The 17,113-nt window shown below is 38.9% G+C and overlaps 2 protein-coding genes and 1 long non-coding RNA gene across 6 annotated transcripts in view; 2 read left to right on the top strand and 1 right to left on the bottom strand.

Annotated features, from left to right (window-relative positions):
* mrps35 (mitochondrial ribosomal protein S35) overlaps positions 1-7,379 on the bottom strand; it is an 8,700-nt gene extending 1,321 nt beyond the window's left edge. The window contains exons 1-7 of the mRNA XM_032523244.1: positions 7,205-7,379; positions 6,019-6,068; positions 5,674-5,841; positions 4,150-4,210; positions 3,874-4,013; positions 2,215-2,324; positions 2,036-2,105 (exon numbers count right to left, since the gene is read on the bottom strand). Coding sequence (XP_032379135.1) covers positions 2,036-2,105; positions 2,215-2,324; positions 3,874-4,013; positions 4,150-4,210; positions 5,674-5,841; positions 6,019-6,068; positions 7,205-7,337 — 732 coding nt within the window. The 5' untranslated portion in view covers positions 7,338-7,379. The remainder of the gene's footprint in view (positions 1-2,035; positions 2,106-2,214; positions 2,325-3,873; positions 4,014-4,149; positions 4,211-5,673; positions 5,842-6,018; positions 6,069-7,204) is intronic.
* Positions 7,380-9,347: 1,968 nt separating this feature from the next.
* kcnq1.2 (potassium voltage-gated channel, KQT-like subfamily, member 1.2) overlaps positions 9,348-17,113 on the top strand; it is a 191,783-nt gene continuing 184,017 nt past the window's right edge. For 3 of the 4 annotated variants that reach the window (XM_032523241.1, XM_032523242.1, XM_032523238.1), the window contains exons 1-2: positions 9,348-9,623; positions 11,665-12,338. In XM_032523241.1, coding sequence (XP_032379132.1) covers positions 11,839-12,338 — 500 coding nt within the window. In that variant the 5' untranslated portion in view covers positions 9,348-9,623; positions 11,665-11,838. Of the gene's footprint in view, positions 9,624-11,130; positions 11,280-11,664; positions 12,339-17,113 lie in introns of those variants that run through there. The other variant, XM_032523239.1, reaches the window with a different exon arrangement.
* LOC116693920 (uncharacterized) overlaps positions 16,612-17,113 on the top strand; it is a 17,478-nt gene continuing 16,976 nt past the window's right edge. The window contains exon 1 of the long non-coding RNA XR_004333032.1: positions 16,612-16,641. This is a non-coding gene — a long non-coding RNA (uncharacterized LOC116693920). The remainder of the gene's footprint in view (positions 16,642-17,113) is intronic.

The following is a 17,113-nucleotide window of genomic DNA, read 5'->3' as shown; positions in this document are numbered from 1 at the left end:
CCATTGTGCAGCAGCTTAAACCAGGTCATCGACAGAGCCTCAGCTCTGCTGCACTACAGGTGTTTGAGGTTAATGACCATCATTACTGCTATACATATCTTATCTGCACCGCATCCCATCTGGAACAAGTCCACGCCCTAGTGAGTGAGGAGAACTTGATACTTGGGAATACATCAGTAGCTTCCTTTGAAATAATGAAGGCCTAATAAATAGTATTAGTTTTAGATAAAAACATTTTCTGTCGTGTGCCTCGCTACAACAAAGAAGGATCTGCAGATCATCCTCATACAAACTGACTTAGTCATGTGTTGCTGGCAAAGTTCCAACCTTCTTCTTGATGTGGTTGTGAATTTAATAAAATATGCTAAATTAAATGCAAGGATGACAGCAGGGACACCATGTCTGTCCTTGCATCCATTACTAAGTTGTTTTGTCACTAGACAGAATAAGTAATTGCCAGGAGACAAACCACCTGTTTTCCTGATCGATTTTGTGTACCTGACAAATAACATTTATATTTCACAGCAAGGACAGGCGTTGGGCATAGAGGCACTAACTTAGATGGAGTGCCTCTAGTGGTAAACTTCCTTCCACATTGGCGGCAGCTTTGAGGGGTCAGCCCCAGCGCCGGCCTGGATTAGCACTGGAACTGGAATTAGCAGGGAAGGTCCATCTCCCTGAGTGGGGAGATAAAATCACCTCAGTGGCTGATAACAATTGGCCTCTTTGTGGGCTAGCGTTACAACCTGAACGCAACGCCACTCTCACAGCTTCCACAAGCTTGCTGGACAAGCACTGTGCCTTCCATTGTGAGTCTAAAAGGGCAGTGGACAGTGTTCTGCTTCCTGGCTCGAACTTCTTTCCCAACTGTGAGAATTTTTTTTTTTTAATGTGACTAAGCCATGACAGAAAAAGCTCCTAAAGGCAAAGGTTGCACAATAAGGAGAGTCACTTTCTTTTATGTGGCTGGCTGCAAATTCATGTGAAGAGCACTGGGGATAATGACCTGGTGGCAGACCTCTCTGATGTGGCATGGCTGGCTTAATGTGAATTAAGAGTATCAGGGCCAACACCTGATAGGGTAGTCTGTTTCCCCTAGTCTGTGGAGAAATGTCAACTGGACAATGCTGCCGTTTGCCATCCTTCTGCCTATTCAAGTCTGATACCTCCCTAATGGGCTCAGTCGCTCAGATCGCAGAGCAAGATGGACAAGAATTCCCCTGGTGAAAGGTACTGGGCCATGTCGCCAGCCATATGTACATGTCACCAAAAGAGAAAGATGCAGATGGAGGAATACACATCTTGTAAAGAATTTCATTTGTGTAGAATATTTTATTCCTCAAATAGATTAATACTCCTCAAATAGAATACTCTTCTTTCTTGTATTTTAGAAAATCTTAAAGCACACTATTATGCCAGTTCAGTGCCATTCCAACACTTCAGCTCACACCAACCTGTACATTTAAGGCTTGAACATTCAACTCAATCCAACTTTATTTGTCCCTGTAGGGGAATTGTACGCAGCAGTTTGCAGTCCAGATTAACAGATACAAACCAAAATGAGAGAAGAAAGAAAATATATTTATCACAAAAAACATAGACTATAAGGTTAGGTACATGCAATTGGTAATAAATCTATTAAAAAAATAAATATCTAAAAAAATGTTGGAACCTCTAGACACAAAAGTCCCACATGCATTATTTTGACTTATTTCATAACACTAGCATGTTTAGTTAAAGTAATAACTTTGCTAGCAGTAGCTTTACACTGATGAATTATAACGCATAATACATCAAGTGTTAAAAAAGTTAATGCAAGCCCAGTGATAGCCTTTAATATAGCATACTTAAATGTATGGATACTTGATGAAAGAGGATATAAGGTCAATAAACAAACAGGGAGAGGGAGTGGACAGAAAAAAAGGCACAGGTGTCTCAGCTAAGCACTATTCCCATATCCGATCACTGAGACTGATGCATCTACCTGGGTTCAGTGGAGCAGAGGAGAGAAAAAAAACTAATATTTTCAACTCACCCAAGACTCGTGGTAGAGGACAGTTAACAGGTACATGGCATAGTCATGGTTCTGCTGTCTCAACGGGCAGCTGGTAGAGGGAGGGAAGAAAAGACAAAAGAGAAGAGGTTCAGGGCATTTGTTTTTTCTTGCTCATTTTATTATTAGACCATATTGGACCATAAAGGAGGAGTGTTTACCTGTCAGTTGTAATGGTGAGGACATCAGTATCTTTGCAGTATCTCTCCCCAACTAGTTTAAGCATCTTCTTGCGTGCATGGTCATCCAGATTTAAACTGGACAGTTTTACCTGCGATGGCAATGATACAATTAGATTACCACTAGAGAGAAAAAGTTTAGGTAGCTGTTAGTCCACATAAAGCTTTGCAATGTAAAGAGAAATACACAGACAACAAGATAAGGGCAGACAGGCTTTCATTATGTACTATATCTCCTGTCTGAATCTCTGTCTCTAGATCAAATAAAACCACAACCCAAACTAAGGACAATGTTTGATTTTTAATCTACATGGTGCTTTGTCTGTATTGATGAAAATACTTATTCTCTGGTTACATTTTTTTTAGATCTGGCATTTGGGCATTTTGTTTCTAGGTTTTTCACCATGCCTAAATACACGACAAAATAAAGAAAAATGCAACACTACTACGTTCACTCACCGTTCAATATTGATTGCATTTTCGTTAAACTGAAAATGTGAGATTTGCCCTTTAATCTTATTTTTCTACCTAATCCTCTGGGATTAATGTCTGAATAATTCCTACCATGCTGATGTAATCTAAAGCAACGTTTCAGTGGGGCAGATGGCTAGTGAGTAATGGTAGAAATAACACATTTCCACATGGGAAAATGACAAATGTCAAAAGGCAGTTCAAATTCCTGTATCTACATCTAAACATGTAGCCTCATCCAAGAAACAAAAACTTTATTTAGGTTTTGCAGAACAGTATTATTGTCCACATCTGGAAAATGATACAAGCAGCAAAGATAAAATGGAACAAAATAAGAACAGCTTTCTTTGGCATAGTTAAGCCAGATGAGGGACTTTTCAGCCACCAAGAAAATTGTGTTTGGCTCTTTTCTGCCCTTTATATCAACCAGCGAAACTAAAACAATGAGGCCAACACCTTCACATAAAACTATGTGATTGTTCAAATATTAGCTGTATTTAGCAAAGGATCTGCTTTTGTTTATGACCCATGTAGAAAATCTCTTGCCAATCCTTTATATTGTTCTATTTTAACTGGCCAATTATTGGTATATTGTGTTTGATAACTTCTTGGAATATTAAAGGTGAATCTTCTTTTTCATGGATTGTGGTTGATACTTGTTTTTTACGTGTTCACATGTATGGTTCTGGTCTGTGGGGAGGGTTGCACATGGCTGGATTAGTGGTGGGGGGGATTAAGAGGAATATCAAAATGTCCCAACAAATGTGTCAATGATGACATGTTTTGTTAGTTTTTTTTGTGAACGTACAAGTTGTCAAATAACAAAACACAAATTTCTGTATACTTAAACTACCACAAGAACAATAGGAGAGCTTCTGCACAGTCTTAAATGTAAAATAATCCTATAGGGCTGTAATCTCTGTAGACTTGATGGCATAACTTCTTAGGTTTGAGGTCACCGGACAACAAACGTCTCTCTAAATCACAGGGACATGTCAGCTGGTGATTATACATCTCTGTAAATCTCTAATCTCATTTTACATGTCAGGTTTCTGCATAAATGACTTTCTACAAATAGTTGAAATCCAGTTAAAGCAAAGGCCATCAAAGCAGTCAAAACCAATTTATAGAAATAGAAGACAAAAAAAACGGAGCAGCAAAGAAACTCACTTTGAGATGAACAATGCGGGCTGAAGGGTTTCTGACAGACAGGCCTGCAGACACATAGTCTGTGCTTCCCACTTTGATAGGGAAGTGCTCGTCACATTTTGCGTCAGTGTCCAAGGCAGAGGGCCACTCTGTGCAGAATGCTAAAAGCAGAGAAAGACATTTTTACATAACCGGAATACGCCTATATATATTTGTATTTAAGTTATTGATAATATATTGCTGCTAAATGCCACCTAATAAGAAATAGCATTTCTCTTTACAATTAAAAATAATTACGTTTCAGAGCTTCACAGTGTTTCTTGATGGCTGCCGGTGTCAGATGAAGAAAATTTGGTATCTGAAAGAGATTATGAGAGAGATTATGTGAATGTTCAAATGCAGAACTGTTTATTTATCAAAAACGCAAACATGTTCTCCAGTCTTAATATCTACACCCCAGCAAAACTCAAACATCACAGAGTCTACAAAAATCTAATAAAAATATTTAATGCCAGATGTCATTGGTTTTAAAAAGGGTGTAGTAAACCAAATCTATCCTCTTTATCCTTGGCGTAAAGGATATTGTATTTTAATGTCAATATATGTTTCATAATCCCCATTCATGGCATGTGTTTAGAGAAAAGCTTGGGAATCAGAAACTCTCTGGTTCAAATCCCCATGCGGAAGTGGACTGGCAGCTGGAGAGGTGCCAGTTTACCTCCTGGGCACGGCCAAGGTGCCCTTGAGCAGGGCACTGAACCCTGTAAACTACCCCAGGGGCGCTGTACCATGCTTGACCCTGCACTAGCCCCTAAACTGCATGTGTGTGCTGTGTTTATAAAGAGGACATCTGCAAAAGATACATTTCAACTGTGAGTTACCTTGTGTGGATTGACAAAAAATAAGTCATTTAAAGGAATTCTATTGTGAAAACGTAACACAAAATTCCAAAGGTCAAACACTGGAGTGGGATGCCCAGCAGTTTAGCCCCTCGTGGCAGAGCAAGATAATGAAATCAATATTGTTAGGCTGCACGGCAGGGTTCCAGCTGTGGCTGGTGAAAGTAGTGGCTCGAGTCCAGATGGAACAGCTGGTGTCTGGACGCAGCGGCTCAGTAATCCAGGCACAGAGCCATCAGCACTGCCAGAGCATCAACCAGCTACAATAAAGTCAGCACAATAATAACTAGGGGGTAAAATCTACATAGATAGGATACATACAGATACAGCCCATGCCAACTGTACGTGGCTAAACTTGTAGAAGATCTTATTTTTTTGAACCGTGTGGGAATAGCCCTGCAATTTATGGTGCGTTCATGCCACCTGGGAATATCAGGGATCACCCACATGATTATGTTGTTTTTCCAACTGCCAGCGTTCACACGTTCGAGATGTGTGTTCTTCATCTGGCATTATATTGGCGTTTGGCATAACAACTTGTTGCATGACTGCCACCAGGTGTTGGGCGTAGCCTAGATCCTCTTCAGGTGTGTGAAAACATAGAAGCCACAATAACAAAGATTTTCTGCTGTTTTCTTATGCGAGCATACAAACAGCACATTGACAGGTGTAGGTGTATGTTATCTGAAGGACAACAAAGGGAAAAGGACATGAATACAATGTTTTAAAACTTTTTAAAAATATTTATACATAGGCCTATTTATGAATAATTTCAAACATGTTATGTCTGTGTATGTTTCTCGGCAGAGGGGTTTGTCCACAATAAACAGTTTATTGTCATTGAAATATTTTCAGTGAACCAAAGTCACATACATCCAACGATGTATGTGACTGTGATTCTATGCAAGTGACGAGATCTGACCTTGATCAGCTCCAAGTTGCCCTTCTTCTCGGGAGGAACGCCTCCCTTCACAGGGTAGCCCATCCTCAGAGGCAGGGGGACAGAGTTCGGTCTGAAGGGGGTTGCTGCGGGATAAACTGCAGTCCAGTCCTGATCCACCGGCATCTTTTCAGTCCTAGGCTCCCCTGCCTGACACAAAGCATAGAAGACAAAAAGGAAGCTTTTTCTTTAGGAAACTATTTAAGAATGTTTTTATAAAAATTATCAGTGCTAGAAACATCATCCAATTTGTTAATGAATATCTTGTCTCATTTGAAATATGTAATGTCATATATTGGGAAACCAGAAATAAAGTTGCACACTTACAGTTCTCCTGGGTCTTCTTAAGAATCGTCTATCGCCTCTATCAGGAAGGCCTAAAATTCATAGTTTCAAGTTTAGCCACAACCTTGCATGAATAAATGTCTCAAAAATATGTGGTAAAAGCATTTTATTTAATGTCGCTAACATGGTTATTTGTAAACACTTGTATTGTGTATTTTTAACAATACACTTACTCATATTAATAATTACTTTTATTTTTTTTTGATTAACACATATGCATCAAATGTGGAGAGATGTCAGAATAATGAGTAGCAGCACAGCATCCTGAGCAGTTGAGGTCCTGTGTTTTGCTCAAGGGCACCACAGCAGTTTCCTGGTATACAGGGACCTCTGCAGCCACCAGTCCCGAGTCCGTATCAGGACTTGAACCGCTACCCTCTGGTCCCCAAACGGCCTGAGCTACTGCTGTAATTTATATAGTAAATAAGAACTGAAAGTGTATTGGTTTAACAATAAATGTCAATATACAGTAAATTAATAGGCAACAATTGAGTCATTTTTTGACATTAGGTAAGTTTTCAAGCAAACATCCCAAGATAGTTGCACCTATCTCCAGCTTTTTAATTATGAGCATTGGATGCCTTTTATGATAGTAAATTGACTATATTTGGGTATTGTGGAGTCAAAACAAACAATTTGATGACATCCCCTTGGACGTTGGGAAATACAATTAACAATCAGTTTTTTTCGACAAAACGATGAATTGATTAAAAAGAGAAAATAATCAGAAAGAAAAGAAAATAATCAGATGAACTGATATCAACAATTGCAGCCCATATAACTAGTAAATAGGCTATATAGTTTTCTAGTTCTTTCAGCTAGGCTAATCCGTTTTTGTAGTTTTGTGCACAACCTACCGTGGGTAGATTATAATAGGAAGAGAGAGAACATGTGATCTTGGTAGTGACATAATGAACCAATAAAATAGACACAGGAGCCCCTGTCAATGCACGAAGATAGGTCTGGCTACGCGAGACTACTACAGCTGTTAAATCGGGATGTTCGTTTTAACAGCTCCTCACGCGTCCAGTTTAGAAGTTTACACACTAACTGCGTGCATCACTGTGAAAGAATAGGAGACACCGTGACCTGACCATGGCCTCGGTAACTGCATTTCAAGCATGAATCATGCATTTGTGAACTATTTAGCAGCGACAGAGAAACTCACCTTTATTTACATAAGAAGACTGCATAGACACATCCGTCGCGTATGTCACTCTGCTCACTAATTTCTGAAGTCCAAGACCAGAAACATTTATTCGACCTAGGGACAGAAATGCCTTGCTTGTGTGTGAAGCCATGTTTTCCAACTACTACGGACACAAGCAAGGGACAAACTGTGAGATTTGCAAAACGTTTAACAGGCGCAGAGTGTGTTTAGTGCCCCCTACAGGTGAAGATGGGTGTGGAATCGCAGCTTGTGCTTTATGATGGGACTTCAGTCAAGCGGAGGTTTACTTTGATAAAACAGCTTTAAAAAATATTTCGGTAAAAATGTATGGCAACATCCTTTCTCCATTCATATTTACACTAGCGCTTTATATTGGCTTTTTATCCATCAGGTGCCGCTTTTTAAAACATGTGGTGCGTTCAAATACACCTGTAACATCATAATTCCAAAGTAGCAAGTCGTGAAAATGGCACAGAGCCTCAATGAAAACACCCAAAGTAACTGAGTGAGGCTTAAGCGTTCTTTCTTTTGGTTAGAACCTGTTTAAACCATGGATGTACAGTTTCAAGGGAAGGTTTAAACACACTTGGAATGTCTAAGGCAGACTTTGAGTTGATTAGCATACAGAAAGTGGTGGGAATGTTGGACAGTATTTAAAATGCATTTAGCCTATCGGATAGCAGAGGAGAGCCTGCACGTGTGGTAAGTTTGCAAAGTTGTTTTTCTTTTTTGTGGTGTGGTTGCCCAGTGTGTACTAGTTTGTAATGGGAATATAAGGAATAGATAGTTAACTCTCCTTTTACGTTCATGACAACCGTAGCACGTTTCGCTCTTCAGTGGGAAACTAGGTCAGGCGATATGTTTATTGCATGGTGTTTATGCTTTTACATTAGGCTCCACAGGCATGGACTCATTTAATATTCACTGACGAAACAATGTGAAAGTGCACGTTTTAGGGCTCAAAGGGAGAAATAGGTACCATGGTACCTATTTCTCCCTGCAGACCCTTGCTCCTGGCCTGGTCTATGTGTTCTATTGTGTGACTGTAGGTTAATTTAATTAAACAACTTTATTTAGGATTATGCACAATTAGGTCTCAATTTAAAGTAAAATGATGATGCTCATAAAACTAGATTTTGACACAGGGCCCATGCATTTACAATGCAGGGCCACAAGATTGCATTATAATGCACCATCTTGTTTGATACTGTAGTCTACTTTAGCAGGCTATTGCAAATACCCATAAATAATTGCAATTAATCAAATTATGCCATACTTATGCTTTAGCCTAATGTGTGAAAGGAACAGTAAATCTGGGGCTTTTGGGGCCCCTGGAAGTACGGTTGGTAATCCATGCTATATGCCATAGGGATGCTGGACAGGGCGTGTGAAAATAAAAACAGAATGTCCTGATATTTTTGGGGGGAAATTAAGTAGCAACAAGATACTGTGAGAAACAAGGCTGTGAGAAATACACATTGGGTATTCATGGAAGTATAATAAGTGTTGAATAACCGGAATGTAAATTGAACTTGTTTGCATAAAAGAAAACTGAAAAATAAACTTGAAGTAATTTAGCAAGTAAAAAAGGGAAACACATTCGCTGCTTGGAAGATTTGGAGCATGTTTTGCTTTATATTATTGGAAATTGAATATATTTGGGTATTGTAATGTTGGAAGGACAGCAGCAATTCGAAGGCATCATTTTTGGGCCCTGGGCACCTGTGATGGACATGTATTCACTCTTTTATGACATTTTATATACAGAATTATTTGATTAAATAAAAAATAATTTGGAATTCAAGTAATTGTTAGTTTATTATAAGAATCACGGAATATGAAATCTGACACAAATACACTGTGGATCCATACATTGGCAGCTGTGCCTAAACTTTCAAAAATAATAATCCCATAATTATTATATTATACTATTATACTTATATTATATTATATATATATTATTTATATTTATTTTTATTATTATTTATATTAAATATACTATTTTTGTGTGTTGGCTACTAGTACCGGTAATAAAAGAGTAGGCTCCTCTACCTCTGTGTTGTTCACACATTTTGTGATTACAAAATTTCCCCTAACCCCTGAACGCAGCATTTGTCCAGGCGCAGGCTGCGATGCACTTCAAAGAGACTAGTCCTTCAGGCAGCAGCCGACGGAAGACTTCTTTCGCTGTATTTTCGTTAGTGTTTGTTTGTTTTTTTAGCACTGAAAGATAAGTTTTAACTTATGTCATTTTGTTATTTAACGACTGAATTTAGTTGTTGTCTTTTTTAGTTGTTTTTTTTTTAAATTAAAAACAAACAAAAACCACCAAAAGCCGAACTTGTTTCCTGGCTTCCTCTGAGATTTTTTTTAATATTTTTTTCCTCCAATTTGAGGTGTGTTCTTGAAGTTAAAGGTAAGATTTGACTCATTAGCTTGACATAGCGATTTTGCTATATACTTCTTGAAGGGCTCAGCTGCGAACAGTGTAGCATTAATTGATGCAAATATTGACTTTGTTTGATTTTGCAGCATCATTAAACAGACCCTAACATGTGCTTTACTTGGCTGCTTTCAGGAGGTTAGTTAAGCAGATGAAAGTAGGAAAAGTACGTTTTTTTGGAAGCGATGTGCTCTTAATTTATTTGAACCCACACGCTGTCATTTCATTTGGGTTATGTTCCATGGCTGGGTCGGTTCAGTGTATCGGAAAGTCACACTATACTACTCAGTAACTGTAGAGTCCCCCAGCAGCCTATGTCTGACAGTTCATTGTGTGTCTCATGACATGATTGTATAGTTTTAAAGGTAGAAACTCTATCTACAGAGAGACAGCAGCGAATGTGCCTCCTGTCATCGGTTAATCCATAGTTGAGGACAGATATGGACAGGGGTGGCTGCCTCCAATTAGACAACATCTCTTGTCCCATCAGACTTTTTTTCCGATCCTTTCAGTCAACATCCGGCCATCTATCACACTATACCTGGCTCGGTGTCTTTCCAGAGAAGATACTGACCACCCTTTGATATGCTATTTACGCTACATACGTCATCATGGAGTTGAATTCGCTTTGCTTTGATGTAAAGTTTTTTTTCTCAACTGGACAGCTGTCCAGACATAGTTACAGGTTAATTTGCAGACAATAGGAATTAGTATTACTACACACATTAAATTAGGATATTTCTCTTCACACAATTCATATAAACAATCTGCTTCCCTGTGTCTACTTTACATCTCCTGTTATTGTTGGTATAGATGTAATTAACAAACTCAATTATGGCTAATAATTACCTGGACTAATAATTAGTTTACATTATTATACCTATTTTCTATGGTAAGTAGTGGAGAGAAAGATTTTTGTGACTGTCCACTGGAATTAGTATGCTTCCTTAAATACTGTGCTTGACGTTAACCTAGATGTGACTGGGACTGTAACAAAGAAAACAGAGACAAACGCGTAAGACAAGCTGTAAAACAATTGTTCACGTGGCTGCAAACTATCTATGGCTTTAATCAGTCCACTTTTTTTCTTCCTGTACGTTGTTTAAGCTTCTGTTATGTGACATGTAATTTTAGCCGTAGTGGCTTAAAGTCACTTGTAGTCTCGTAAACACACTGGATTGTTTTTATAAATGCAGAGTGCACTTGTATTTTAAATCCTCAGACAGCCGGCGGAAATGGACTTGTTTGGTGACCCGTTGCTGCCACATTAACTTGTGTATTATTCTTTCCCTGGGTTATTAAGTGCATATTAATCTTGTATTATCTTCATAAGCCACAATGTAACGTGCTACCCGTAAAACCATTTGCAAAAGTTCATAGTAATGTCTCTATGATTCTTTTACTCCCAAATGAAAATACCCTCTCTTGTGCTTCTCTTTTTAAACATGGAATACCAATGCATGTTTACATTCTGTAGATACAGTATGTCTTAGAGCAAGAAGTAGGACTGTCAATGAAAAGTCCTAAACGGCATCAGTACTCTATAAGCCCAACAGGTCTCTGATTCAGTTAAAAAGTAACATGCTGAGGGGAACCTTTGGAATCTGGATTGCCAGATGCTACGTTTGAGTAAGAATAGTTTTCTTCTATGCTTGAATGCCATCTGTTACATTAGCAGATGTTTATAAAGTTGCTTAAAAGTATTTTCCTCTACTATTTTCTGCATTATAAGCTCATTCAAATAAAGATAGAAAACTCTTAAATGTTCTTTTTGGCAGCTTTCACTCATTTGCTCCTACATGAACATTATTAGTATTCCAATATTTAAAATCTTTTTGGAAATAACAGTGTGTGTGAAAAATAATCTTGTGGTGGTTGAGCAAACTAAGCTTTAGAGTGTCCATGTCTTGTGTTTTTCATCACCAATGCTACATTAACAAGGGCCTTGCTTAGAGGGCCAGGCTTACTTTTAGTCATACTATATTTAAGACTCATGTTACTTCTTCCACTGCAGGTATGGCCACACATCCAGTGCAGCAGAGAGAGCTCTTGTCTGCAGCGGGTAGCTAGCTATGCCTAGCTAGGTGTCTTATCCTGCCGGACCCTTCCCTTTGACCTGAATCTTGGTCATAACCTCCAGGACTTTCTGGGACTTTTAAGTCCTCCTTGGCCCTCTCTGGACTTGACCATGGGTGAAAGACGTGCACAGTCCTTTCACATGACGTGCCATGTTCAACGTGACTATGGCAGCAGGATGAGAAGCTCCTTTATAAGTTGCAGACCCAATGGATATGCCAGTGCGAGCCTCAGCCGAAGCCTGGATAAGGAGATGGATGCCAACCCTGCCGCCTCCATTGGCACTGCAACTACTGGGTCCTCCCTGCGGGCTCCTGCGCCTAGCAGATGCCACTTCTATCCTGTTTCACAGGAACTGGACCCCACAACAATGAATAATGGATCTGGCATTCCCTGCTCTCCGCCAGCGGACACAAAGGACACAACGCTGCACACCATACACAGCCAGCCCTCCATCACCTCTGGCCCTCCACCTCTCCCTCCTTCAAGCTGGCTGCACCATCATCAAAAGAATTTCCAGAGCCCCTACCTCAATACTAGCATGCAGGGGGATGTTTACAACTTCCTAGAGAGACCTGCTGGAATGAGATGCTTCCTCTACCACTTCCTTGTGTAAGTACCTGCCTGGTTGTGTGCATACTGATCTCACAACAGACTACAGGTCCGTTTGGCAGATGACCATAGAGGTTGACAAGCATGTGTTAGGCAAAAATGGCTGAATTATAGTAAATAAACATTATTAGCAGCTCTCACCAAAAACAATCTCCCTGACCACAATGCAAAATAAAGTCTTTAGTATTTCATTGAAAGAGAAACAAAAGCCTTCATTACATTCATCTAGCAAACTTTGGGAATGTAAATACTAACAATCCTCTATTACTCAACGTGTAAAAAACTTTAAAGCAACACTATGTAACTTTTCCCACTTTGGTCCCCTTAAAGGTTGGAAGCGGAATTGTCCCGTTATGTCTGATAGGAACTACAGAACCGGCATAGATAACCAGTAGAGAGCCGCAATGCAAATGCATTATTTATTATTTAGTATTATTTGATTATTTTAAGTTACCAAAGGTTCTCTAGTGTTGCTTTTAAAACAAGTGCTAAAAGCTGTTAAATGTTCAGTGAACGGACTAGTTTAGTGTCTGACTTTGGCCACACAGATCTATGTGGTGTCTCTTCATTAGCCCCAGTTTCTCTCTCGTTAATTACATCTATTGTTGTTCCTTCCCATAGTAGGGTCTGGTTCCCAGTAACAAAAGAGAGGTGTCTGTGGTCTGCTGACTGCATGTGGTTGTTTTACGATAGCCCAGTAGAAGCAGGTCAGTGTGATCTGATCAACACCACCTTTGGCACTGATGAGCTTGGTCTATTTTGCTCTTAAATGAAAGAAAAGAGCAACCTCATGCATGAAACATGGAGCTTCCTTCTTGATGCTGCTCACCGGACCTGCCAGGGTAGCACACTGACCTACAGTTAGAACTGCTTACATTTATCCTTTTTATTAACTGCAACTTAGTAACTCACTCTCCTCTCCTTTGTTTTCATTAATATGCTTGGACTGTGATAAAGTTAGGGTGTTTTGGCATGGTGTAATGACTGGAAAAGACCATGCTGTAGAATTTTGGTTTGCGTTTTATTGTCAACTGTAATTGTATTGCCAATAGAAATTGTCCAATTGCGTCCCCATGTTTCATTTTACCCCATTCAAATATCCTGGAAAATAAATTAAAGATAGTAGAAATAGTGTAAATGAAAATACATGGAAAAAAACATAGACTCTTTAAATAAATTGTATCCTACAAATGTATTAATATCTAGCTAGTGCTTAATATCAACTATATTGAAAAGCAAAAGTAAATATTTTTTAAATCTAGCGTGTGGTAGTTTAGACTTTAATTAAAATATGTTAGGCATATTATCATTCATTCGTTTTACTATTTATAGGTTTCCAAATTCAAGAAGGGAGTGTTTGCAATGACGATTATAATGATGGTAAGACACATTAGAATTAATGGGGGAAAACAATTGTCAGTATGGCCATTGTCAAGTTTACAAAGAATCTATAGAATTCTATGATCTCTGAACTATCCCTCAATTTAGTCCCGTACATCATAGTAAGCCCTGAGCCCATGGATTTAGACTAAATATGATGAAAATTTGAATGAAAATAACAGAAGTTCAATTGAAAGGCATCTGCTGAACTACATTACTTACATTCAGCGGCATTGAGTCAAATAAACACTGTTTTTTCAGAAAACACTAGGTCCATTTGATGATAGCGTGGGCGCTAGACCGTTAAGTGTTTGAAGGCATTATTTTTCTGTACTGCTCCCTTACTGCCAAAGCATCCTCATACATCAGCATCCTAATCTTTCTGTTACAAACTCACTGGCTGAAAAGCACCCGCCATATACTATGCTGTGCCTAAGTAGACTTGGCCCCAGGACAGGTAAACCAGAGCACAATGCAGTTTGGAATTATGTGGCCCAAGGGCCAAATGACTTTCCTTAAGGTCACAATGTAATAGGAAGTAAAGTAATTTTTATATACAAACTGAGAATAAAACAACAAACCTGTACTGTATAATTATGGCTAACCCCATTGTGTAGGTTTGAAAGGAACAGATTGTTACCAACTGTCAAGGTAAATGTTGACCGTAAGATAGCCTTTCACATACAGGAACACATCCGTTGTGGGCACATATGTGTGTATATAAATATAAATATATTTAAAGATGTGTGAATAAGTAGTGTAAATGAAACAAATAAAATACATACTGCATATACAGTATATATACAGTATACAAAGGATCTTTTATGATCTCTGAAGTATCCCACAAAATATCATAGTAAGCCTTGAGCCCATGGATATACTCTAGATTAGATTAACATCTGAATGATAGTAATAGAAGTGCAATTGAAATGCATCTACTAAACTAAATTACTTACATTCTGCTGCATTGAGTCAAATAAACACGTTGTTTTTTCAGAAAACGCTAGGTTAATTTGATGAGAGTATGGACGCTAGAACGTCTCCACAGAACGTGTTGTCCATAAAATCATCTCTCAATGAAAATCAAACCAGCTATTAGGCAAACTGAAATGAAACTATTCCAGTATATGTATATAGGTAAGGGTATGTGAAGATGTGGGGCTATTTTAATTCTGAAGGCCAAGGGAACTTTATCAGGATGCATAGTATCCTGGATCCATGAAAATTGCCCTTTAATAATAAAAATCTACCTGCCTCCATGGGAATTTAAACGTATATATACTTATGTCCCATGTATTTTAAGGAAGAACAATTGTTTATTTACGATACTTTATTGGTTCACAAAACAATTGGGGTTCTTAAAGGTTGGATTTTTTGAATATGTTAGGTCCATATGTGTTATGTTGTGAATGTGAAAAAGAACTGCTACCTCCTCTGTCAGCTCTAGCCACTGAAAAGAAATAGGCGGAGGAATCAGGCCAATTACAAAAGCTGGTCAGTCTGACGTCATACTGCCTGAGCTCATTACTATTCATGAGCTCGCCCAGTTACGCAGGGTAAAGGATGCTGATAGCCAGGCTCTCATTGGCTAGCTGTTAGCCAATCAGACTCAAGTAGCTTAGCTCGTTGAAGATTAATGAGAACTGGCACAAATCATGTCTTCATGTAGGCTTTCTATACCGCGCTTGAATGGCTTGAATTAAGGTAACCAAGTCATTTTTTCCACAAAAAAGTCTGTGGTACAACTTCAGACATTACCAAAAAGTAATGCTTGTAAGTATGTCTGGGAGGGTACCTTTAAAGGGGTGCTATGCAGTTTTGGCCATTTCTCGCATTTTCTTTTTATAGAGCTCCCCCTACAGCTTCAGAATAGATTTTTGTCAGCTCCTCTGTTTACTTGTGTCTGACTCCTCGCTTGGTCAATCTGCCGTTTCCTCTTTCTCTGTTCCTCCAACAATGCTTTTCTAAGTTTCTGTTTCAAAACTACATTGCTACCTTGTTAGCTGGTTCCTGAATGGGTGTATGTGTGCAGTGCCGTGAAGCAATTTGTTACATCGCGAGACCGGATATCACGCTACACTTTCTGATGCTGAGTCCGGCGACTCGCCAGCTGAAAGTTACAAGGGTGGTTTTTCCGCTCATACGTGCTAGGGCGGAGCGAGACGACCACCATTCAACGTGAGTCATTCCAATGACTCCAAAGCTGTTCAGTTGAGGTAAATTAGCTAAAAAACTGCACAGTTCCCCTTTAAGGAGTTAAGATCAATTTCTATCAAAAGGTGATTTTTGTATTCCTCTTGTTAGTCAACTTTAGCATGGGTTATGGGTTTTTAAAATTAAGGATGAACTTAAAACTAACAAAACATCTCACATGTGGAACATGACTCAGCAGTTAGGCAGCTCTGGCCAAGGATTATAACCAGAAGGGTTTGGCATGCTGTCCCAGCAGTAATTGTGGCCATTGTTCTCCCCTCACAGAGAAGAGCGAGAAGCTGAGCCTGTGCTTCATTTAATATTAAACCCTACTGAATGATCCCCGCTGATACTCTTTTAAGTAACTCTTACTTGTCAATGGCTATCACTGGTAATGATCTATTCTCCTGGCTTTTTTAGAAATTGACAGGGAAGAAGGGACACATAAAAGGCCAAATGCAGCATTCATAGCTCTAATAGGTCTGCTCTAATAGGCCTGCTCTACATCAGAATGACACAGACAAACAACATGCACATGCACAGGTGGCTGCTAAATTTATCACTGGCTTTATCATGTTAAAGCCAGGATCACATACGTTTCCACAACTGCCAGTATCAGCACACCCAAACACAGCACATGTAGACACACAAACACACACACACACACACACACACACACACACACACACACACACACACACACACACACACACACACACACACACACACAGTGATATTTGCAAATGTGATTAGATTGCAGAATGCAATGTAGGGAAATACACAAACATATTGGCTCATATATCTGAAAATGTACTCCTCAACACTCCATCTGGCTGTTTCAGAACATCTGTCCAATCAATAAGTAGCATAATGGGATCACACACAGTGCCATGGAGAGATATTTGACACTAATGAATTATTGCACAATATAAACATGTGCATTAAAAGTGTGTCTTAAGTTACAAACATCCTTTCAGTCGTTTTCTGTAACAGTTGATGGATTTGTTTCTGAAAGCTCGCATTGATCCCATTAATTTCATAGAAGAGGGTTTTAGTACTTTGTATAATAATCTTTATTTGTTAAACTTTTATTTAAAGGTGCAATATGTAATTTAAATGACCTCAATATGCCATCACATAGTAAGGAAACATGCTATGTTGAAATACTAGGTTTTCTGACAACAATACTAAAGCCAGTATTT

The sequence above is a fragment of the Etheostoma spectabile genome, chromosome 8, assembly GCF_008692095.1.
Source record: "Etheostoma spectabile isolate EspeVRDwgs_2016 chromosome 8, UIUC_Espe_1.0, whole genome shotgun sequence".
NCBI lineage: Eukaryota > Metazoa > Chordata > Actinopteri > Perciformes > Percidae > Etheostoma > Etheostoma spectabile.
Note: the sequence above shows the minus strand (reverse complement) of the source record. Positions and strands in the feature narration are given on the sequence as shown.